General features: G+C 44.9%; 1 protein-coding gene across 1 annotated transcript in view; it reads right to left on the bottom strand.

Annotated features, from left to right (window-relative positions):
- LOC112233389 (autism susceptibility gene 2 protein) overlaps positions 1 to 24,990 on the bottom strand; it is a 461,350-nt gene that overhangs the window by 35,844 nt on the left and 400,516 nt on the right. Inside the window, 1 exon segment of the mRNA XM_042309687.1 lies at positions 10,040 to 10,088. Coding sequence (XP_042165621.1) covers positions 10,040 to 10,088 — 49 coding nt within the window.

Consider the following 24,990-nt stretch of genomic DNA (forward strand, 5'->3'; position numbering starts at 1 on the left):
GAGTACTTCTCACGGCCTCCCTAATCTTGGGGAGGACAGGGAGTACTTCTCACGGTCTCCCTAATCTTGGGGGAGGACAGGGAGTACTTCTCACGGCCTCCCTAATCTTGGGGGAGGACAGGGAGTACTTCTCACGGTCTCCCTAATCTTGGGGGAGGACAGGGAGTACTTCTCACGGCCTCCCTAATCTTTGTCGGCTGGGTAGTGATACAGTATGTGCGTAGGATACCTACTGTTTGTGTGTGAAGGTATGTGCGTAAGGAGCCTGTATAAAATGGATGGTTTTGTACAAACGGACTAGGATGTCCTCATGAATAAACATTTTGGCCATTGTAGCTGGGCCTCTGTCTGTTTCATTCAACCATAATCTTACAAATTCTGGGTTGCAGACTGAGCAGTTTAATTGAAGTTCAGTTTATGAACATTGATAACGTAATTCACGTAACAGTTATATAGCCATCACTAGCCGGCCTCCACCCACTACCCTGTCCTGAACGTAGTCACTGTCACTAACCGGCTACCACCCGATTACTCAACACTGTACCCTAGAGGCTGCTGCCGTATGTACATAGACATGGAATCACTGGTCACTTTAATAATGTCTACATGTAATTTTACCCATTTCATATGTATATAATGTATTCTAGTCAAGGCCATCATATTCAACTATTTCTGTACATATACTATTCCACCCTACATATTCTTCAGATATACTACATATTCTATCCACAGTCAAAAGTTTGGACACATCTACTCATTTACTTAATTTGATACTATTTTCTACATTGTGGAATAATAGTGAAGACATCAAAACTATGAAATAACACAATGGAATCATGCAGTAACCCAAAAAGTGTTAAACAAATCAACATTTATTTTAGATTTTAGATTCTTCAAAGTAGCCACCCTTTGCTTTGATGACAGTGTCACACCCTGATCTGTTTCATCTGTCTTGTGCTTGTCTCCATCAACAATCCGCCCTTTTTCTTAGTCTGGAGGATTTTGTGGCATTGGAAGGTGTTCGATTCCCCGGTGTCCGGGATAGAGGCGGCTTGGAAGCTACTTCATCTGCGTCAAGACGCAGTGTGGCAGAATACGCTGCAGACTTTTGCAGGCTGGCCGCCGAGAGTGTCTGGAACCCAGAGTCCCTATTCGACACCTTCCTTCATGGATTATCAGAGGAAATCAAAGACGTACCTACAGCCCGGGAGTTACCCAGGGACCTTGACTCCCTCATAGCCTTTACTATAAGAATTGATGGGCACCTACGGGAACGCAGGAGGGAGAAGAGGTCTGGTCTCAGCTACAGTAGCTCGTCCATGGTTTCTCCCTTGTCTCTGAAGAACCCCGGAAGTCCCTAACGCCTGCATTCCCGAGAGAATCTGAAATTCCCCGAGCTCCCATCAAGGATCATCGGGGACTCTTCTACTCCTGTGCCCATGCAACTGGGCAGGGCTAGATTGTCTCCTAGTGAATGTTTACGCAGGCTGAGCTCCAACAGTTGTCTGTATTGTGGTACTACAGGATATTACATAGCCACCTGTCCAGTAAAAAAACAGTCCGTAGGTACGGGTACGCTGGTGGGCCATACAGGGAGTCTCCAAACATAGTCTCCGATCGGGGTCGTCCAGGTTCTGGAAGGCATTCTGCACCCTCATTGGGGCATCGGCCAGCCTGTACTCTGGGTTTCATCCCCAGTCTAACGGGCAATCAGAGCGAGCCAATCAGGACCTGGAGACTACTTTTCGCTGCCTCATCTCTGCCAACCCCATCACCTGGAGCCAGCAACTTGTGTGGGTGGAGTACGTCATTATACCAGAGTATATTATATTGTTCTAAATCCATTATAGTATCCATATCACAAACAATCTACAAACTCTAGAATCACAGTTTACTCTGTTCATGTCCAAAGTCCACACTCACTTACGAAGCCAAGCCTAACATCAGCACCAATGTCCTTGTAACCAAACTACTGTACACCAGTTGAGTAGAGAGCTTGGCAATTGGGGGAAACAGAGACTAAGGGGGGTATAGAGAAATGCTGGCTTCTCTTCAATCCCACCACACTTACCATCCACGCAAACATCTCCCAGGGGCGGACAGACAGGGGAAGACTGAAGGGTTTTTAACTTTGATGACTGAAGTGTGGCCCTTTCAAATGCTTGTGTTTGAGAAGGTAGCCTTTAACTTGGCCTGCAATGGATTGCAGGCTCTCTGGTTTAGCCAGAGAACAAACCCTCAATGACCTCTTTGTGTCAGGAGAGGTAGAGGACGAGGGATTAGGGAAGGAGAAGTGTCAGACTGGAACGCTGTGTGTGTTTCTATACACCACCACCCCCAGACCCAGGAACTGCTCTACCACTGAGGTCATGACAGGTGCAGCACATTCATTACACTAGGGTACAAAGCCTGACGTACATGGGGAAATAGTACACTACTGTTCATTTCACTGCTTCATATTAGTATAAATATAGATATAGTGACAGAGGATTAATATCCCATTGCTTATATGATTATAACAGGGCTTATAAGATTACAACAAGTTTGTTATTATGAACACATTTTATTTATACCAGTATTTTGAAAGTAAAACAGAAAGAACAGTGATATTGTCAACATCTCTTCCTGCCTGTCTCTCTCTCACTGCACACACACCCAGCCAATGCATCACTCTATAGGCTCTAAGAGAGAGAGAGAAAAAGAAAGAAAGAAAGAAAGAAAGAAAGAGAAAGAAAGAAAGAAAGAAAGAAAGAAAGAAGAGGGTAGCCATTGTCTGCAGCAGTAAATCAGCCACTAGTGATTTGTTAACCTTTGTGTGGCCATATGTCAGCAGATGAGGCATGGTTGGAGTGGCTCCTTTCATGGTCCTGAATTATAGCCTCTCTTTACCCTGCAGCCACGGGCACGAAGGAGAGGAGGGAGACATCTTACCTCCACACACACAGCACAGGATATTGAGCTAACCTATACATCCACTGTCACACATTAAACAGCCCCGGTTGGAGACAGATCCTCGCTAAATGTACATACCACCAAGGAGAGATCTTTGGAAGGGGGAATAAACCTGGTATTAGAGGTTCAGTGGGGTCCAAAATGATTGACACCTATGATAAGATGAGCAATAATGTCTGTATAAAATAAATAATTCAAATACTGAGCTATATTTTATTCCCAAAAAAAGGGGAAATAATATTATTTTACACTAAGGCAAATGCTCAGAGAAATAGATTTTATTGAACAAGTAATTTAAAAAATATATTGTTGAATGAAGTAGTCAAAAGTTTAGTACTGGTCCCATATTTCTAGCATGCTATGACAACATCAAAGTTTGTGACTCTACAAACTTGTTGGATGCATTTGCAGTTTGTTTTGGTAGTGTTTTAGATTATTTTGTGCTTAATATAAATGAATGGTAAATAATTGATTGTGTCATTTGAGTCACTTTTATTGTAAATAAGAATAGAATATGTTTCTAAACACTTCTAGATGAATGTGGAGGCTACCATGATTATGGATAATCCTGAATGAATCCTGAAATATGAAGAGTAAGAAAGTTAGAGGGTCAAAGATCATACCCCTAAGACATGCTAACCTCCCCTGTTATTGGTAATGGGGCGGCAGGTAGCCTAGTGGTTAGAGCATTGGACTTGTAACTGAAAGGTTGCAAAATTGAATCCCTGAGCAGACAAGGTACAAATCTGAGGCTTTAGGGTATGATCTTTGACCCTCTGTAATTCTCACTAATCATTATTTACGATTTAAGGGTGTCAATAATTCTGACCCCTACCTTTTTGAGAGTAAATTGTATTAGCATAAAATAATATAATTGCCCCAAAATGTTTTACTTATAAAATTAACTGAATAAATGTATAAACGCAACATGCAACAATTTTTGTATTTTTTATTTATTTAAATTTTACCCCCTTTTCATGGTATCCAATTGTTAGTAGTTACTATCTTGTCTCATTGCTACAACTCCCGTACGGGCTCGGGAGAGACGAAGGTCGAAAGCCATGCGTCCTCCGAAACACAACCCAACCAAGCCGCACTGCTTCTTAACACAGCGCGCATCCAACCCGGAAGCCAGCTGCACCAATGTGTCGGAGGAAACACTGTGCACCTGGCGACCTGGTTAGCGTGCACTGCGCAGTGCCCTAGACCACTGCACCTCCCGGGAGGCCCCAACATGCAACAATTTTACTGAGTTACAGTTCATATAAGAAAATCTGTCAATTGAAATAATTCATTAGGCGCTAATCTATGGATTTCACATGTCTGGGAAGGGGAGCAGCCATGGATGGGCTTGAGAGGGCATAGGCCCACCCACTTGGGAGCCAGGCCCAGCCAATCAGAATGAGTTTTTCCCCACAAAAAGGCTTTATTACAGACAGAAATACTCCTCAGTTTCATCATCAGTCCGGGTGGCTGGTGTCAGACGATCCCGCAGGTGAAGAAGTCGGAAGTGGAGGTCCTGGGCTGGCATGGTTACACGTGGTCTTTGGTTATGAGGCCGGATGGATGTACTGCCAAATTCTCTAAAACAATGTTGGAGGCGGCTTATGGTAGAGAAATTAACATTAAATTCTCTGGCAACAGCTCTGGTGGACATTCCTGCAGTCAGCATGCCAATTGCAAGTTCCCTCAAAAACTTTAGACATCTGTGGCATTGTGTTGTGTGACAAATCTGCACATTTTACAGTGGCCTTTTATTGTCCCCAGCACAAAGTTCACCTGTTTAATGATCATACTGTTTAATCAGCTTCTTGATATGCCACACATGTCAGGTGGATGGATTATCTTGGTAAAGGAGAAATGGTCACTAACAGGGATGTAAGCAAATTTGTGCACCAAATTTGAGCGAAATAAGCTTTTTGTGCATGTGTCCATTTTCTGGGTTCTTTTACTTCATCTCATGAAACATGGGACCAACACTTTACATGTTGCGATTATATTTTTGTTCAGTATAACTCATTATTTGAATTATGTATTTTATACATTCATTATTCCGGACCTCACTGTATGTCATCTGTACACTTGGTAATCGGATTCTTCCAATCACAGCTAATGGATGTAAGTAATAACAGACTTCTGTCAGGGATGTTGAAGAGTGTTTCACTCACTGTAGTGGCTGTGTGTGTTTATATAAGTCTAACAATAAAAGTGCTTTTATATTCCAACATTGTTGTGTCTTTTTTTCTGCAGTGTTGTGTCTGGAAGGGACAGCTAGTGCCATATGAATGACCTCTCACCCTACCAGGAAGAGAACCAAGTCCGTGCCTCGGCCAATCAGAGGCGGGTCATCTTTCCACTGTGTACCAGGCCAAGTTCGGTCCTGGTCTCCAAAACTCAAACAGAAGGTTGAGGTCTATTGAAAGGCACAGCACAGTAAAGGCTGTGGCTACTGTAGTATAAACCAATGATGGTGCTGCTGTGAAAGGCTAACTGGCCCTCCTAATACACTGAATAGGTCACCATCATCTGTGTTGCTCCAGATCAGTGTGTAATAGTTCCCTATTGCATCTTTACATCATCTGATTATTACAGTAGAAGGCAGCCCACAGTGCAGGACCGACACAGTACTGTCAGCCAGAGAGAGGGGAAGAGAGAGAAAAGAGAGAGTCAACCTCTCAGCTCCCTCCTACACATGTGTAAAACACTCAGAGGCCATTCTGCTGCCTGAAGAGCTCTCCACGACAATCCAGAGAGCTCTTCAACCCGTTACTGTCACAAAGTTCACCTCCGCTATTTTCTCTTTACCTTGCTTCTTTTTTTTTTAAACAATGTCATCAGTGGCGTAAATTACACCTTCCACATCGCACATTACTCTCTCTCTCTCCCCTCCGGAGGCAGACACACTCAAGCACTTCGCTGGCTGGCTGGGCACTTCTCGTCTGGCGCTGCTCCCTGGGTTTCACCATAGCAGTTTCATTTTCACATTAGCGCCGGTAAAGCTTTGGTGAAACCAGACTTTCAGCTGAAGCACTGAGAGAGGAGGGGACAGCAGAGTAGTCTCCCTCTCTCCTAGTACTTCAACCCTTACAGACTGAACTCACCTGCTTTCATATCTGAGCCATAGGAAAAAACTAAAAGAAATAGGTTTTATGTCAAACTGGGGAATTGTTTATGATGAAATGTCAAGAAATAACTATGTAATTCATTGGTGGCTAACTTGTAATTATAGAGTATTACTGGCTGAGAAAGTATGACATGTCCCTAATACTGTACATCGTCTAAGTTTCCCTGTGTCAAAGCAAGAAAAATAAAATACATTTAATCAGATATCAACTGTACCATCTGGTGTAGACAGTAATTAAATTACCACTGCAATGTCATTACATATTTTCTCCCTCTAAGTAATAACAATATGATCCAGTGTCAGTGTCTGTCTGTCTGTCTGTCTGTCTGTCTGTCTGTCTGTCTGTCTGTCTGTCTGTCTGTCTGTCTGTCTGTCTGTCTGTGTGGGGTACTATTCAATACTGAGTCAGTCTGGACTGAAACAAACATACAGAGCTATGACTCCTCAGCAGCCCTATTTACAGATGACAAACATTACTGTCTTGCTGTATTTAGCATTAGCTAAACAGCATTACTGCATGGGGCTATGCTCTGCTATAACAAATCAGCTGTAATATGTTTAGACTGCCCTCTCCAATGACATAGTAGCGTTCAGGGCCGTGCTATGGGGCCTGACTACATCAAAAGAATGCCAGTGTTACAGTGGCGAAGAGAGATAACGCGTGGGACTGGACCTTTAATCATTTGATAAATCTATCTACACATGCTTTTCTCCTGACATGGTGCTCTGTTTTGTTATTACAGCCAAGGCTGTGCCACACTCTAATCCTTTCCTGGGCAGCCCACGCACACACAGCTAAACTAGGCCTGGACAACATTATGTAGACCTCAACATCAGTTTAGGATTGGAAACCAACATGACAGCCCCTAGACTCCAACAAGTTCTTTCAACTGGCCCAGCATACGGCTGGTTTCTCGTTTACATTTTCTGCAGGAGACTAAATGAATGAGGCTTGCAGGCAGGCTGACACCTGCAGGTGCTTTGACAGGCCCCGTAATTAGAGCTAACGTTTAATGATTCTTCCTTAATGAAGGCTGCGTCTGGGCAAATTGAACCCAGACAGGGAGGGAGGGGAGGGAGGGAGGGAGGGAGGGAGGGAGGGAGGGAGGGAGGGAGGGAGGGAGGGAGGGAGGGAGGGAGGGAGGGAGGGAGGGAGGGAGGGAGGGAGGGAGGGAGGGAGGGAGAAAATGAATTGAATTGAGAGAGAGAGGTTGTGAGGGAGGGAGAGCGAGATGGCTGTGAGGGGGAGAGAGAGCACCAGAGAGTGGGAGACTGTGTGAAGCAAACACAACTGACAATTCCACACGGTGGATATCAATGGCCCTGGACCTGAGGCGAGACCTGAGAAAGGTGACGCGCGGCTGGAAGCAAATCAACGTCCAGGAACTAAAACACTGCACTCAGTCAGGAGTTGAATTTCTTTGCAAATATGCCACAGTCAGATGCAATAAGCAATGAGGTGACTGGCTATCTGTTGAGAGTGTACTGTACTGTGAGTGGTGCTGCCTGCCAGGCAGGGCAGTAATTGTTGGGAGGTAGACAGGGTCGGATTAAGAAATACTTTTTTTGTGGATAGACCCTCCAAGCCCCTGTCGAATGTTAAGCCCAATAAGCATTTAATATGTACCAACAAGAAAGCACAAACCACCAAACAAACAGACCTTTGGCACTTGCCCTCAGGCAAAATTCATCTCCACACAATCTAAGCTTCTCTCATTTTACCTGGAGTTGTATCTTGTCCTGAGGCAGTTGGTTGGTCAATCTGTCAGTCGGTGCATCATAGTGATGGTAATCCCATCAAACTAAATACCCACCCTACTTCTTTTATCTTAACACTTCCCTCAATAAAAATACCAATGGCCTCCGTCCTTCTGCACCTGGATTCTTTTACTCGCCTTTTGTGATTACAATGGGAATTAGCATATGGCTGGGGGAGGAGAAGAAGAAGGGGGGGAGTAGAAGCTTGGATGTTAAAAAGAAAGAAAAGGGGCTTATATATTTAAATGTAAATAGGGGCCAAGAGGGTGCCTGCTATCCACCAGGGAGGGAGAGAGCGTATTTGTGTACTGTTTCCCTCAATAAGGCCTTTCACTGAGGGGTAAAGAGGGTGGCCCATGTTGATTTAGGCCACACAAAGGGGGTCTTAGTCCTTTCAAGGGAACCAAATATCCCCACAGAGAAGTGCCTTCAAAAGGAAGCCTCCCTGTCAAGCATGGCCATTGAGCCACTGATGCATGCCACAAACCAAGCCCTGGAAGTAATCAAAGGCCAGAATGTGGGAAATGTGTTTGGGGTCCCCAGACTCCACAGCAGAGCACAGTACAGCAAGAAGGGGGGAAAGGGGGGAAACAAGAACCTATCTGCACTAATCAGCCCTTCTTTCTCCTGCTCTCTGAAGGGGTCATAAGCCCTGTTTCTCCAGCCCCTCCTCTCCCCTAACATCCCCCCACCCCCATCAAATCCTATAGTAACCCACCATTGCAGAGGAATGTCCATTTAACACATTATCTGGACTCCTCCAGGGATGGAGAAAATGGGACTGGCTGCTTTTCACAGCAAATTAGTGATGTGATTATGAGGTCACATAATGGCACTCTGAGGTCATAAACAGATGCCCTCCTTCTGACTTTATTTCATACTGCATTAGCATTTCCTGGTTCCTCCTCCTCTGGCTCCTACACTCTTAGAAAAAAGGTGTTAAGTAGAACCGTATAGGGTTCTTCAATTTGTCCCTATAGGGGAACCCTTTTTGGTGCTAGGTAGAAACCTTTACAGAAGGTTCTCCCTATACCCCCTTTATGTAGGGCTCTTCATAGAACCTCCTGTATATGGTTCTACCGAGAACCCCTTTTTCTTTGGAGGGTTCCTCCTAGAATCCTCTATGAATGGTTCCACCAGCCTTACTAGGCTTTAAAATTGTATTACATATGACAATACATTACATATATCATAAGGCCTTTCTTTGAGAGTTATACCCTAACCCGGTGGTGTTAGGAAACTCCTGGTTTACAGGCCACATCAGAGCAGCAAGTCACATTATGCTGGCTTGCAAAGTGATGTTTAATTTCTATTGGAATCCAGCCAGAGTGAAAATATCCAACAAGTGGAATTTTTTATCACCAGCAACCTGCACTCAGACTGCCAGGGTAGGGAAGATTGTATACTGAGACTACCTCAATCATCTAAACTGGAACAACCATCTCAGTAACTAACGGGTGCAATAAGTCCAACTACTAACAGATTGGAATTGTTGAGAAACATGTATGCTATTTATCTTTGTGTAGCATAACATGTATCAATCATTCAATGTACATGCAAAAACACAGAATTTTGTGTATATAATTTAATGTCAAATGTATTTCCCACATGTGTTGGTGTTGTTTATCTGAGTGAGTAGCTCATATGGATTTGTTTATTCATTACACTGTATCCAATTCAATTTCATTGAATAAACCACCAGGAATGAATTTTCAGTCATGTCCAGACATGAGAAAACACAGATTGATATTTCACACCTGTGTAATACAAAGAGCTGCAGTGAAAACAGAGTCTGTTTTGCATGACCAAGGTCTGGTCTTGGTAGATATACAAATGGGGTACAAAGGCAAGCATTGCTGTTAAACAACTTTTAAACCGATATTTAACTAGGCAAGTCTGAACATTAAGAATAAATTCTTATTTACAATGAAAGCCTACCCCTGCCAAACCCAGACAACCGGTGTGCCGCTCCCAATCACGGCCAGATGTGATGCAGCCTGGATTCTAACCAGGTACTACTGTGCCCACACCTCTTGCTGAGATGCAGTGTCTTAGACGACTGCGCCACTCGGGAGCTATGCACTCCTACACTGATCCAATGCAGAATTACAATGACCAACCAATGCCAAACTATGATTCATGCAAATGAAAATAATATTGCCATAAATAATACTGCTACATAAAACACATTATAAGAATTCATACCTTTAACTGCAGCAGTGCTGAAGAATTTCTCTGAGCTGGCATCAGAGCCCTGTGAGAGAGAAAGACGATATCATTAGCAAACTTGCTTAAACAGGTGGGTTTCATCGTCAATGACCCAAACAGCCAGCTGAAGGGAACGAAACATTCCGCACTGCAGCACATCGAGGCCACTTGATGGCACTGTTGGTCCATGTAATAACATGACAGCGCTAACCCTCGCCCATTCCATGTCGAGCCCAGTGTGGCAGAGCGCAAATTAACATTGCTGTGTTATTGTGCAAACATTCAGTGCTAAGCATTTACACAGTATTAGATAATTAAAGCCTATTTAGGTGACATTGCGCTGTCAAAAAGGCATTGGCTAATTCAATCCCACTAATAAAGTGAAATATCGACATGTTACAATCCCTACCAGTGTGTGCGTGGCAAGGCTGAGCCTAGGCCTACTGGGAAATAACAACACATTGAACCATTGGTTTTAAATGTCACTTTCAAAGCATTTCACTTTTTGTCGCAAAGTATAAAACCAGATGACTATTGAAATATGCTGTTTTAAATATTAGATATCAGTCCTAATAAAGTGAAAATGACACTGAGCCTAATTCAAAACAATTCTGAAGATTTTATCACAGACAATGAAGACTCTTCACACCTTTTCGGCAAATGGACAGTGGCACGGGTCCAATAATAATGGTATGACATTTGCGCAAATGTCACATATCCCAAAAACGAACGCCTATCAATTATTTTCTATTCGCAGATGAGACAATCTTGCTCGAGCCAGAAAACATTTCCATATTCATTTGCTTAGGGTTCAGGCAATTCCAAGGTAAGAGACAGGCATTTCAGTGTAGCTATTCATCCAAATTAAAATGTCTAGGTGCATGGAAAGCAGAATATTTTTCTCTCCACAAAATATCATTTCATCTCCTAATTCTAAAAATGAAACGTCAGTAACCTATCAAATAATATTACTGCAGATTGAAATAGACAGACTTGATTGAAGCATATTCAGTTTGGATATTTCCCTTCTGCACACAACATATATCCAGATATAGGCCAACGCCATTCAAAATTATGATTTTGTTCTTCATATTCATGAATGCCCATAGCAATATTAAGCATTTACGTTATTATCAATTCATAATGACGTGGGTAGGAAAAGCTAGACTACACAAAACAATGCTGCAATAACCACAGATATTCTCCTACACGTTTTATTATATTCAATAAAAATAGTACATACTGATAATAGGATTACACATAATTCGTCGCTAATAGGACGTAAACTATAAGCTAATAACCAAATAATTTATAGTAAGGTATACGTGAATAAAGAAAAGCGACGCGCATACCTTTGATGTGGCGAAACTGGAAAGAAGGAAAATATTAGTTAAGCTATCACTTTCGCTGTGTAGTAAATATGGCCCCGTTTCACATTCTGCTTGTCAAAATAATGTAATCCACAAATAGGCGGCGAATTCAACTCCGTTTAAATCGATGACATCCATGCGAAAAGAGAATCCGTTTCCAATAAAATTCCAACGAGATACGAGAAGCTCTTACAAAGCTACGGTGCCTCTCGGACAAAGGAAGCCATGTGTCTTGGCAGAAAAAGCATCAGCAACAGCTCTAGGTCGCTAAATCCCGTTAAGTGCGTTTTGTCTCCAGTTCAGAGTGTGATACAAATCTATCTCGCAATATTCTCGTATTGAAGATATGCGAGGTTCGAATAGGCAAGATCCTTGGGAGACTGCGTATCAGGACGCGTAAAGAGGCTGTCCACAGACACCAGCGGGAGTCGCCAGCTCGCTCCTACAGAGCAGCAAAATCCAACAAAGCGCAGACCAATTTCCTCTGTAGCAAAGAGGGAGACAAAATCACATTTAGAATCACCTTGAGCCAAAAGGGGACTCCGCTTTCATTATATTTCCAGCTGGTTAAAGCTTATGTCCTGTGGTTACTGACGGTTCTGTCACCGACAGAGCCTCTCATGCTCCAAGCATCAGACAAACTCCCATTCATCCAACGGCTGCCTCAGTGGTCCTCGTTTGATGGTTGGGTCCTCCCACTTCCTGATTCTAACCTGACTTGGTTCAACCTCAAACCCTACTTCTCTTCCGAACACAAACACACCTGTGTTTTCTGCTTCTGAGGGTCCAAATACTTGGTTCCAAAGACCGTGCTCTTCTTGGGACAGGCGTGCATGAGTGTGTTTTATTTTGCTTGAATGAAGCTCAGAGAAAACTGCTTGGCAGTTCCAGAACGAGAGAGAGGGTGAGAGCAAGAGGCAGAGAGAGCGAGAGAGAGAGAGGAGGGAGGGACCGAGGGAGGGCCTAGACTAGAATGATATTCTTTCACTGTCGACAGAGTGAGATGATGTCAGCGGCTAATGAATTTCCCAGTAGGGTGCTGCCAATGCGAGGGGAGGAAAACAAAACGCTCTTTATAAGCAGCAGTGCACCTCCTCAGAGCTCACAGCCACTCACTTCCTGTTGAAATAACCACCACTCTACTGTCCTAGAGGGGGGTAACACACTCACACCAGCAACTAGGTCAACCATGGTGAGATAGTGGTCCAGCCATGCTCACCAATGGTGCCCACTTAATCAAGCTTGATCCAGGGCTCAAACGCAGACATCGAAAAGCCCACCAATGTCCCTCCCTGAAACATGGTACTATGATCAAGTTTGTAGTGGTTTTCTCATGTTAAAACCATCTGGATTGTAAGAGGATCATCAGCTTTTGTGGACACTTGTCCAATTATTAAGCATGTTAATGATGGTACTGGTTTGCTTGTAAGGCGAAAGACTGATTGAGAGAGAGACAGCATTGATGGAAAGTGGTGTTGGGGGAAAAACATTCAACATTATAAAATCCATGTACACAAACAACAAGTGTGAGGTTAAAATTGGCAAAAAACACACATTTCTTTCCACAGGGCCATGTGGTAAGACATGGATGCAGCTTAAGCCCCACCCTCTTCAACACATTCCTGTATATCAACGAATTGGCGAGGGCACTAGAACAGTCTGCAGCACCCGGCCTCACCCTACTAGAATCTGAAGTCTACTGTTTGTTGATGATCTGGTGCTTCTGTCACCAACCAAGGAGTGCCTACAGCAGCACCTAGATCTTCAGCACAGATTCTGTCAGACCTGGGCCCTGACAGTAAATCTCAGTAAGACAAAATAATGGTGTTCCAAAAAAGGTCCAGTCACCAGGACCACAACTACAAATTCCATCTAGACACTGTTGCCCTAGAGCACACAAAAAACTATACATACCACAGCCTAAACATCAGCGCCACAGGTAACTTCCACAAAGCTGTGAACGAGCTGAGAGACAAGGCAAGAAGGAACATAAAATTCGGCATGCCAATTAGAATCTGGCTAAAAATACTTGGATAAGTTATAGAACCATTGTCCTTTATGGTTGTGAGATCTGGGGTCTGCTCACCAACCAAGAATTCACAAAATGGGACAAACACCAAATTGAGACTCTACATGCAGATTTCTGCAAAAATATCCCCCGTGTATAACGTAAAACACAAAATAATGCATGCAGAGCAGAATTAGGCCGATACCTGCTAATTATCATAATCCAGAAAGGAGACGTTAAATTCTACAACCACCTAAAAGGAAGCGATTCTCAAACCTTCCATAACAAAGCCATCACCTACAGAGAGATGAACCTGGAAAAGAGTCTCCTAAGCAAGCTGGTCCTGGGGCTCCGTTCACAAACAGAAACAGACCCCACAGAGCCCCAGGAAAACAACACAATTAGACCCAACCATATCATGTGAAAACAAAAAGATATTACTCAACACATTGGAAAGAATGAACAAAAAAACAGAGCAAGGTAAAATGCTATTTGGCCCTAAACAGAGAATACACAGAATACATGACCACTGTGACTGACCCAAACTCAAGGAAAGCTTTGACTATGTACAGACTCAGTGAGCATAGCCTTGCTATTGAGAAAGGTCGCCGTAGGCAGACCTGGCTCTCAGGAGAAGACAGGCTATGTGCACATTGCCTATAAAATGAGGTGGAAACTGAGCTGCACTTCCTAATCTCCTGCTCAATGTATGACCATATTAGAGACACATATTTCCCTCAGATTACACAGATCTACAAAGAATTTGAAAACAAACCCAATTTTCATAAACTCCCATTTCTACTGGGTGAAATAACACAGTGTGCCATCACAGCAGCAAGATTTGTGACCTGTTGCCACAAGAAAAGGGCAACCAGTGAAGAACAAACACCATTGTAAATACAAAACATATTTATGTTTATTTATTTTCCCTTTTGTACTTTAACGATTTGCACATCGTTACAACACTATATATAGACATAATATGACATTTGAAATGTCTTTAATCTTTTGGAACTTCTGTGAGTGTAATGTTTACTTGTATTGTTTATTTCACTTTAGTTTATTATCTACTTCACTTGCTTTGGCAATGTTAACATATGTTTCCCATGCTAATAAAGTCCTTAAATTGAAATTGAATTGAATTTGAGAGACTACCTCTCTTTTTATTTGATCCATCTCACTAATCTGGTGGCCCATGAACACTCCAGACCAAAACAATCCTGCAATCTTCAGCTAATGCTGGACGTTCCTGGAAAATAACTTTAATCGCACGAAAACCCAGGGTACTATACCCTTGGCTAATCAGCATTAGCCCACTGCCTGGGTAGTCAATGGATCAACAATGGAGTCACATTACAGGGAGGATAGGATCTCTTTCTCTCTCCCTACAGCGCCCAGCCCCCACAGAGCAGAAAACAGACTTAACTCCTTGCTGCTGGGTGCTAATCCATCCCTCTACCCTCTGTGCTGGAGAGAAGAAGAGAGGGAGAGAAAGATAGACACAGATGGACAGACCAACAGAGAGGGAAAGAGATTGAAACAGAGAGATAAAGAATGAGAGCGAGCGATAGCCCCCAGCTCTGTATGGCAGTGTTGTATATGCTCTTAGTGTTCTATCTATCAGGACACTGGATCTCATGGCCAGACAGATGAGATGACTATCAGATAGATGACTATCAGCAGGGAGACGTGGCTGGCTGAGGCCCAAGAAGACCAGTCAAAGCCATAATGCCTGGCCCCAAGGCCCCAGAGAGCAAAACCTGATCCCACAATGGCCCTGAAAAGAACACAGCTCTCCAATACAAAGTGTCCATTGGGTTAGGGGCCCTCCTTGATCTCCAATACAAAGTGTCCATTGGGTTAGGGGCCCTCCTTGATCTCCAATACAACGTGTCCATTGGGTTAGGGGTCCCTCCTTGATCTCCAATACAAAGTTTCCATTGGGTTAGGGGCCCTCCTTGATCTCCAATACAAAGTGTCCATTGGGTTAGGGGCCCTCCTTGATCTCCAATACAAAGTGTCCATTGGGTTAGGGGCCCTCCTTGATCTCCAATACAAAGTGTCCATTTGGTTAGGGGTCCCTCCTTGATCTCCAATACAAAGTTTCCATTGGGTTAGGGGCCCTACTTGATCTCCAATACTAAGTGTCCATTGGGTTAGGGGCCCTCCTTGATCTCCAATACAAAGTGTCCATTGGGTTAGGGGCCCTCCTTGATCTCCAATACAAAGTGTCCATTGGGTTAGGGGCCCTCCTTGATCTCCAATACTAAGTGTCCATTGGGTTAGGGGCCCTCCTTGATCTCCAATACTAAGTGTCCATTGGGTTAGGGGCCCTCCTTGATCTCCAATACAAAGTGTCCATTGGGTTAGGGGTCCCTCCTTGATCTCCAATACAAAGTGTCCATTGGTTTAGGGGCCCTCCTTGATCTCCAATACTAAGTGTCCATTGGGTTAGGGGATCCTTGATCTCCAATACAAAGTGTCCATTGGGTTAGGGGCCCTCCTTGATCTCCAATACAAAGTGTCCATTGGGTTAGGGGTCCCTCCTTGATCTCCAATACAAAGTGTCCATTGGGTTAGGGGGCCTCCTTGATCTCCAATACAAAGTGTCCATTGGGTTAGGGGTCCCTCCTTGATCTCCAATACAAAGTGTCCATTGGGTTAGGGGCCCTCCTTGATCTCCAATACAAAGTGTCCATTGGGTTAGGGGCCCTCCTTGATCTCCAATACAAAGTGTCCATTGGGTTAGGGGCCCTCCTTGATCTCCAATACAAAGTGTCCATTGGGTTAGGGGCCCTCCTTGATCTCCAATACAAAGTGTCCATTGGGTTAGGGGTCCCTCCTTGATCTCCAATACAAAGTGTCCATTGGGTTAGGGGGCCTCCTTGATCTCCAATACAAAGTGTCCATTGGGTTAGGGGTCCCTCCTTGATCTCCAATACGAAGTGTCCATTGGGTTAGGGGCCCTCCTTGATCTCCAATACAAAGTGTCCATTGGGTTAGGGGGCCAGTCTTGGCCATCAGTCGGCCCATGTTCAATAGATGATGAAGCCATGTTGACAAGTATGTGCTTTGAACATCAAGCAGCTTGAACATTGGGAAGAAGAGAAGTAAACAATGATAGTGTGTGTGAGCCTATGTGAGCACAAACATATTCTAAATGCTAAAAACAAACTAGACAAATTATGTTTCAAATGAGTTATATAAAAACTGGGATATTACATTGTAATTGCAAGACCTCCCATGTCATTGTATTATTTTGTTGTTAAAATAAAGGTGTGGAAAGTGATGAAACATGGAGATTTTAGTCATGTCATTTTAAATCTATTTCATGGCTAGTTACAAGAAGATACACTGTATATTTATCCATTGTCTGCCACCAACAAAAATGGCTGCTTGTTGTCGCACAGGTCTAAGGAATAGCAGCCATCAACAAATCAGCGTTCTCAGTCCTAAAACGGTCATCATCAGATTTAGGAGAAACCTCAGGTCTGTGATTACAGCTCAACCACCAGACAATCTATGTCCGGATCTCTCACTGCACATGATTTTAAATTCAAATGAAATGCCAACAGAAAGAAGAAGAAAAAAGCCCTGCATGTCGTAGCCAAGAAAATAATATAAAGTGTCACTTTGCTATGGAAAAGCACTTGATGCCGTTGCCAGAGAATGGAGAGCGGAGATCAAACATAACGTCTGGAGTTATGTTATGCATGCCAGTAATTGGTGTCTGTGCCTGTAAGTTCTGTCCATAGACCATCAGCCATCTCTCCTCCGCTGACATTTTTTCATCTTTTGTTCCTTTTTTTGGCCTTGATCCTTCGCTTCAAAGCATCAAGAAGTGATTTTTATTTGTATTCTTCCTCCGCAACGGCGGTTTAATTTCACAGGAACTTTCTTTTCCTAGATTGCAATCACAGGAGACCGGTTCTCTTTTTCATGAGCCTTCTTGCCATTACGGAAAATATCCCCGCATTTCAAATATTTTCTGATAAGTGTAACATGAGTGCTGTGCATGTAATACTTTAAGAGCTCTTATTGAATTCACATCCGTTGTGTCTGACTGTCTGGCGCATTTGTAGGACTCACGACTTCCAGTAGTCTATTCAGGGTGGATGAGGAGGACGAGGTGAGGCAATGAAAGGTAAAGTGTCTCAATGACATTCACAAATGGTAGAAACATTCTGAGGTGAATAGCAGATACAACTCTATATATGGTGTATATACTGTATGTGAACACCCTTTCAAATGAGTGGATTTGGCTATTTCAGCCAGACACGTTTTGACAGGTGTATAAAATCGAGGACCCAGCCATGCAATCTCCATAGACAAACATTGACTGTAGAATGGCCCTACTGAAGAGCTGAGTGACTTTCAATGTGGCACCGTCATAGGATGCCACCTTTCCAACAAGTCAGTTTGTCAAATTTCTGCCCTAATAGAGCTTCCCCGGCCAACTGTAAGTGCTGTTATTGTGAAGTGGAAACATCTAGGAACAACAACGTCTCATCCACGAAATGACAGGCCACACAAGCTCACAGAACGGGACTGCCGAATGCTGAAGTGTATAGCACGTAAACATTGTCTGTCCTCGGTTGCAACACTCACTACCGAGTTCCAAACTGCCTCTGCAAGCAACTACAGCACAATAACTGTTAGTCAAGAGCTACATGAAAAGGGTTTCCCTGGCCTAGCAGCTGCACACAAGCCTAAGATCACCATGCCATTGGACTCTGGAGCAGTGGAAAAGCGTTGTCTGGAGTGATGAATTTTCATAAGCATGCCTGATATTCTATCCGACTGAAAATATAGGGAGACTACCCCATATGCCATGGAACATCATATCATCAAACACATGCACAGACACGTACATATACACACACATAAAATTAATCAAAAATCATCTATATATCATCTCTTTTCTGTGCCTTTTGAAGGCGAGGTCAGGATGCTTTTTTACAGTCATTACATCCAGCCTTATCTCAGTGAGCCTGAGTCTGCCAATGACAACTGCTTCTAATCTCGGCCCCTCCCGACAAGCAGCTCTGACAGCGCTTTTCTTCCCAATTCCTCAGACACGTAGCCAGACATATATTAATCTGTCACTCATCACCCGGGATATCTATCTATCTATCTATCTATCTATCTATCTATCTATCTATCTATCTATCTATCTATCTATCTATCTATCTCTCTCTCTCTCTCTCTCTCTCTCTCTCTCTCTCTCTCTCTCTCTCTCTCTCTCTCTCTCTCTCTCTCTCTCTCTCTCTCTCTCTCTCTCTCTCTCTCTCTCTCTCTCTCTCTCTCTCTCTCTCTCTCTCTCTCTCTCTCTCTCTCTCTCTCTCTCTCTCTCTCTCTCTCTCTCTCTCTCTCTCTCTCTCTCTCTCTCTCTCTCTCTCTCTCTCTCTCTCTCTCTCTCTCTCTCTCTCTCTCTCTCAATAAAAAACGACAGCTCACCATTGAAAGGGAAGAAAGGCCAGGCCAAGAGTAGGAGACAGAACCCCAGGGAGTGGTAACAAACAACATTAATTTCTTCCCTGTGGATATTGCAGACACAAGTCATATAATATACTTGGCTGGGAGGATGAGTGGTTTAGTCATATAATATACTTCTCTGGGAGGCTGAATGGTTTAGGGACCTGACTGGTTCCTCTGCATTGTGAGAGACATGCCTGTGAATATCAAACCTGTAAATATGAATGACAAAAAGACAAGCCATATTTCACACATCCTTCATACGTATTTAAACCTGCCTTTATCACACAAGAGGGATTGGTGGTTTTTGAAAAGGAAGAGAGATAAACAAGACAGAGGGATGGAAGCATCTGTCTGATAAACTAGGACAACTGGAATTCAAAAGAAGCTGGCCAACGGTAATATGTTTCCTTGAGAGACATGAAACTCACATCTTTTGTCACTGAGAGAGAGGCGGAAAGTATTTATTCCTGGTGTAAGGTAAAACGCCTGTAGAGCAACTAGTTTTATCTGGTTATCTGGATGCTATCTCTACCTCTCTGCTTTCAGGAATCAGCTGGGCTGGGCCGTCGGTTGGACCAGGCAAATGTGGATGAATAATGTTAGACATCATCTCCATCTAGGAGGCCAGTAATTACTGAGAGTTGACATAGCACTGCTCTGTCAGCATGAGCAGAGCCACTCTACTGCCTGGGCCTAGAGCCATCAGTCCGCTGCCCTGTCCCCTTCCTAGTGACTCCCCTTTCAAAACCAACCAGGACAAGAAAATTGGTTTAACCTTCCCTCCTCAAACGCTTGGGTTACATCCTTAATGCATTTCCCCCCTTTTTTCCAGTCAGAGTAGAACCGGGAATGGGAGGGAGGCCCTCTTGTTTAAATTATAGACATGCCACAGAGCATCGGGCCGCCATGCCACGGGTAATTTCAGGCCAGTCAATCACTTCCTCCCCATCCAGCAGACCAACAGAGAGTACCACTCTACTGCAGCAATGCATAAACACACACACAAACACACACTTGCGAATACACACGCACACAAACACGCATATGTAACACAAACATACACACATCAGCACACGCACACACACACACTAAACTGTGTGTGTTTCCCTGTGTTGTAAACTTTCCTTTGAGTTGGTGAATGATTAGAGAGTGTTCTGGCTAACATCAAGTCAGACTGTAAATGTCATAAGAACTACGGTATAGCATGCAAAAGTTGATACAAAGACAGCTTATCCTTCTGATCAAATTATTTCATATGAAGCCTGTCCAAATGCTGGTTTAATCTGGTTTGCAGTAATATTGAGGTTGGCTTTCTTGAGGATTCCCTGTTAAAAACCAGGCAATAGCTTTCAGCTGTCTCACAATGGAAAAGGAGGAAAATCATCTCAATATTCCAATATGATTCCAGTTCTCTCTGAAGTGTTGCAGTGGAGCCATGCACCCCAGACAAACCCCTACATAAAAACACACTGAATGTCAAATCGTAGCTTTCATTTCCCTCACTAATCTTCACATAAGTCTCCATAGTCAATGAGGCACGGCAGACATCAGCAACCAAAGAACTGCTTTCTCCAGAAACCCCCCACGAGGCTCGACATAATTCCAACCCAGAGCTACTTTGGCTAGGATTCTATTTTTCCCTTTGTTACTCTCTTGCACTGCACTGGGAGCGAGGAGAGAAGGGGAGAGGAAGAAAAGGAAGAGAAACAGGAGGAGGAGAGAGTGACAGAGAGACAGAAAGAAAATAGCCAGACAGCCAGAGGAGGGAGGGAGGGAGGGGAAATGGGGGGGGTGGAGATACATTGCCCTGCTGCGTCTTTAAGAGGAATCAAGTGAGGAAATCACCAGGAAGGCCTGCATTAAAATGTGTCTGACCCCTGATGGACTCCTGACTGCAGCCCAGAGCGATATGCCTGCCTGCTTGCCTGCCTGACAGGCTAGCGATACATGGCCAGGGGGATTCGGCCTCTGAAACGCTCTGCCAAGACCATTCTGTCAGGCACACACTGAGACAGCCCACTGCCCAAACTTCTCCTCCCTCTCTGTCCCTCCCTACTTTCATCCAGATCTCAGCCCAGCCAACCAGCCACTCAGGTTGAACTGCTCCAGAGTGGGGCCCTGATGATAGGGTCTCTAGGGGGACATAAGATGGCCCCAGACTTCAAAAGCCAGCAGGCTGACAGACATCAGGGAGGACTCTCTCCCTCTCCCTCTCCTTCTCCCTCTCATTCTCCCTCTCCCTCTCCCTCCCTCCTGACTTCTCAGCCCAGGCCCCTGCTGGCCCTGGAGGGGTTTCTAATTGCATTTCACAGGGACTGAACTAAATAAGGGCCTTGTTCTGCCTACTGTAGCCACCCTGCTGGGGCGGGGGGTGCGGGGGGGAGAAAGAAGGGAAAGGGGAGTGATTTTAACATGTCAAAATCCACCGAGACAGGGGTAGGATATCCCATCCACCTTAACCTTCCCCTACAGTAATGAAAGTACATGGAAGACAGAAATAGTATGTGTGTGTGTTTTGAGGAGGTTAGAGACAAGAGGGAGAGATTTAATCCGCAAAATGTCTTGTGGCAGACAGACATGCGGGCAGACAGGCAGTCCCCCCACCAGAGCCCCTTGTAGTGATTTACATGTTGGGATGTTAGAGGGGCAGGGCCTAGGGAGGTATGTGGACAAGCAGGGAGTCTCCACTTTAAAGCCCTCCTCATTTAAATATTTCATGAGCCTCATCTCATCTCCAGACCCTCTCATTGGATGTGTGCTTTGGCCCGACGCTGCCTGTCTGCCTTTCATTAATGCCAAGGCAGAAAGGGTTAGGATGAGCGAGCGTACAACCCATCACAGTACCATAGATCTGAGGAAACAGAAACACTGTGTTCCTGCTCTGTGTACCCAGTCAGTCTCTGGGCTTTGGGCTTTTGCAAATCTAGGGGACAATCTCGTTAAACACTAGTAGCAATTAAAACAATTAGAGATAAGCTAAGTGTGTCAAAGCCCTGGCGGAGACAACACCATGTTTACAATGATTAACATGCGGTGTTATCAGTGGGGATGGTAATCAGGCAGCCAGCTTGAGCCTGACGCTCCACAAGATCACAGGGGCTTTATCTGTCACTATCAATGTGAGGGCAGGCGTGAGGCGAGCTGCAGGAAACACCCAAATGGTGGGAAATACATGGGGGCCATATTTGCTGGCATTGTCATGTCTATGGCTGGTTTCAAATTATGTCATTTTCTCTTTCAAATTAATTTACAGTTAACCAGGTACAGTGTGATGTCACAGGTTTGGTCAAGTCACACAGCCAGGAAAAACTATTAGCCCTAATGATGGCATATTCTCCACAGAATAAAATAGAATGGAATAAATATGTAAAAGTACTAAATAGTAAAATACAACTGATACTCATTTCTATCAAGCACCATCAATTGGGATCAATGGGAGTGTGTGTGGTGTCTGCCGGTACATTTCCATGAGGGAGCGTCGGGTTGGCACTCTGGCCTCTTCAGCCCTCTCCATGCCCTCCGCTGTGACTGTGACATAAGGCCTGGCTGTCTGGGGCTCGGAGAGGTAATAGAGATGCCTTTGAGAGGGGCCTCCATCTGGCAGACCATGGGCCCTGTGGGCCAGGCAGGCCTGCATTCCATGCTTTCCTCCACAAACTCACACCATGCCAGCTGGAGACCTAAATGTCCACATTGTGAGTCTGAGACCCACTCACTGCCTTCCCTGACTGGCTGGATGGCTGATAGAGTGGCTGAGAGAGAGCAGGACATTCACCACATTGGGGTTATTTGAGTGGAGGCTCCCAAGGAACAGACACAGTCAGTGTGTTCTCTCTCTGAGTGTGTGTATGTTTGTGTATGTATGTCCATTTGTACAAGTGTGTATGTTGGTGTGAGTGTTAACTGTGTTAAATGAGATACTGTTTATGTCCTGATTTGCATTTGAAAGTACCCGTGGGGAGGAGTGGGCATAGGAGAGGATGTGCGTGAATTTGAGAGCATGTATTAGTGTTTTGCCAGCCAGTCTGCCAAGATAGCCCCTGACACTAGTAGGGCGTGATGCCTGCCCAATGTGAGAGAGGGTTGTATACGTGCATATGTCTGTCAAGGCCCAGGTCTCAGTAGGGCTGGGATGAGGGTTGGCGCCACGCACGGAGAACCAAGCAGTACATCACTTAGCACTAAGCCCAATCATCAGTGTCTGTCTCAGCCGGGCTTAACATGCGCTCTGCTTACTAACACGGCCTCCACAAGAGGATCTGGGACTGCTGCTGCACGCGCCTGGCCCAACAGAGACAGGCAGGGTCTGTAAGAGGATTTCACACTGGCGAACAGGGACAGCCTGTGTTGCTCCGTCCACTCACCCAGGGAGAGACCAAACAGCTGTACCATCTCACACACACACACACACACACACACACACACACACACACACACACACACACACACACACACACACACACACACAAACAGCTGCACACCCTAGCGAAGGCACGCACGTAAGCACGTACACTAGCATGCACACACGCACACACACGCTATCACCACAAAGCCCCGCATCAGGGGAAAATATCAAATGAGTGAGCTTGGGGATAATCCTTCCAGGAAACTTGATAAAGCAGCCGGGTTGGGGTGCCAGGCCGATTTGACGGTGGCTAAGACAGAGAGACACAGAGGAGACTAGCAGGCCCACCAGGCCCACCAGGCCAACCAGGCCAACTAGGCACAGCAGGGAGCTGGCTGGGACCAACAATTATATCACAGGATGTTATATCATGCAATAACACACACGGGAGATTTGATGGGCCTGGTTGGCCTGGTGGGCCTGATAGTCTCCTCTGTGTCTCTCTGTCTTAGTCTCCTCTGTGCCCCCCCCCAGTATTGTATTGACGTAGTATTGACGTAGATGCCCAGTTTACAGGCATTCAGTCATCCAACACCCCCCAGCAGCAGTAGCATCAGCAACAGCAACAGCAGCAGCAGCAGTAGCAACCAGCAGCAGTAGCAGCAACAGCAGTAGCAGCAGCAGTAGCAGTAGTAGCAGCAGCAGCAGCAGCAGTAGCAGTAGCAGCAACATTAGCAGTAGTAGCAGCAGTAGTAGCAGCAGCAGTAGCAGTAGTAGCAGCAGCAGCAGTAGCAGTAGCAGCAGTAGCAGCAGCAGCAGCAGTAGTAGCAGTAGCAGTAGTAACAGCAGCAGCAGTAGCAACCAGCAGCAGTAGCAGCAACAGCAGTAGCAGTAGCAGTAGTAACAGCAGCAGCAGTAGCAGTAGTAGCAGCAGCAGTAGAAACAGCAGCAGCAGCAGCAACAGCAGCAGCAGCAGTAGTAGCAGTAGCAGTAGTAGCAGCAGCAGCAGCAACAGCTGCGGCAGCAACAGCAGCAGTAGCAGCAGTAGCAGTAGTAGCAGCAATAGTAGCAATAGCAGCAGCAACAGTAGCAGTAGTAGCAGCAGCAGTAACAGCAGCAGTAGCAGCAGCAGTAGTAGCAGCAGTAGTAGCAGTAGCAGCAGCAGTTTCAGCAGCAGTAGCAGAAAGGGATGTCCTTGTCCCACCGTGCACTAGCGACTCCTGTGACTCCTTTGCCTCCCCCAAGCGATGAGACAAGACTGTAACTACCAATTGGACACCATGAAATTGGGGAGAAAAAGGGGTAACCCCCCGGAGAAAAATAGGTAACCCCCCCAAAAAAAAAACAAGGTCTCCGGCTATTGCGTTCCTTCCCCTGTTCAGCTCCTCCTGTGACACAGAGGTAAATAGTTTGTTGTGAAAAAATCTTTAAGGTCCATAGACAGCTACTGGGGAAACTGAAACTGCTACTGCTATAATAAAAAAAATCAGCCACTGGGCAAGGGAAAAGGGGTCACACACACGTATTTGTGGTCCTCTCTGGCGTGGACTGATTAGTGTGCTCTGATGACCACATTGTTGTGTGATGGAGGAACGCTGTTGGCTGCCCTTCAGGAAGTATTTTGTATTGGACCAATGGCGAGGGAGCCTGCCAACTCCCACCCAGGCCTAATGATATTAGATTAGAATAAGGGCTCTCAGTCATGCACTGTTGGAGTTATGACCTCAGTGACCCAGAGTGTACAGTA

The sequence above is a fragment of the Oncorhynchus tshawytscha genome, linkage group LG30, assembly GCF_018296145.1.
Source record: "Oncorhynchus tshawytscha isolate Ot180627B linkage group LG30, Otsh_v2.0, whole genome shotgun sequence".
In the NCBI taxonomy this organism is placed as follows: Eukaryota; Metazoa; Chordata; class Actinopteri; order Salmoniformes; family Salmonidae; genus Oncorhynchus; species Oncorhynchus tshawytscha.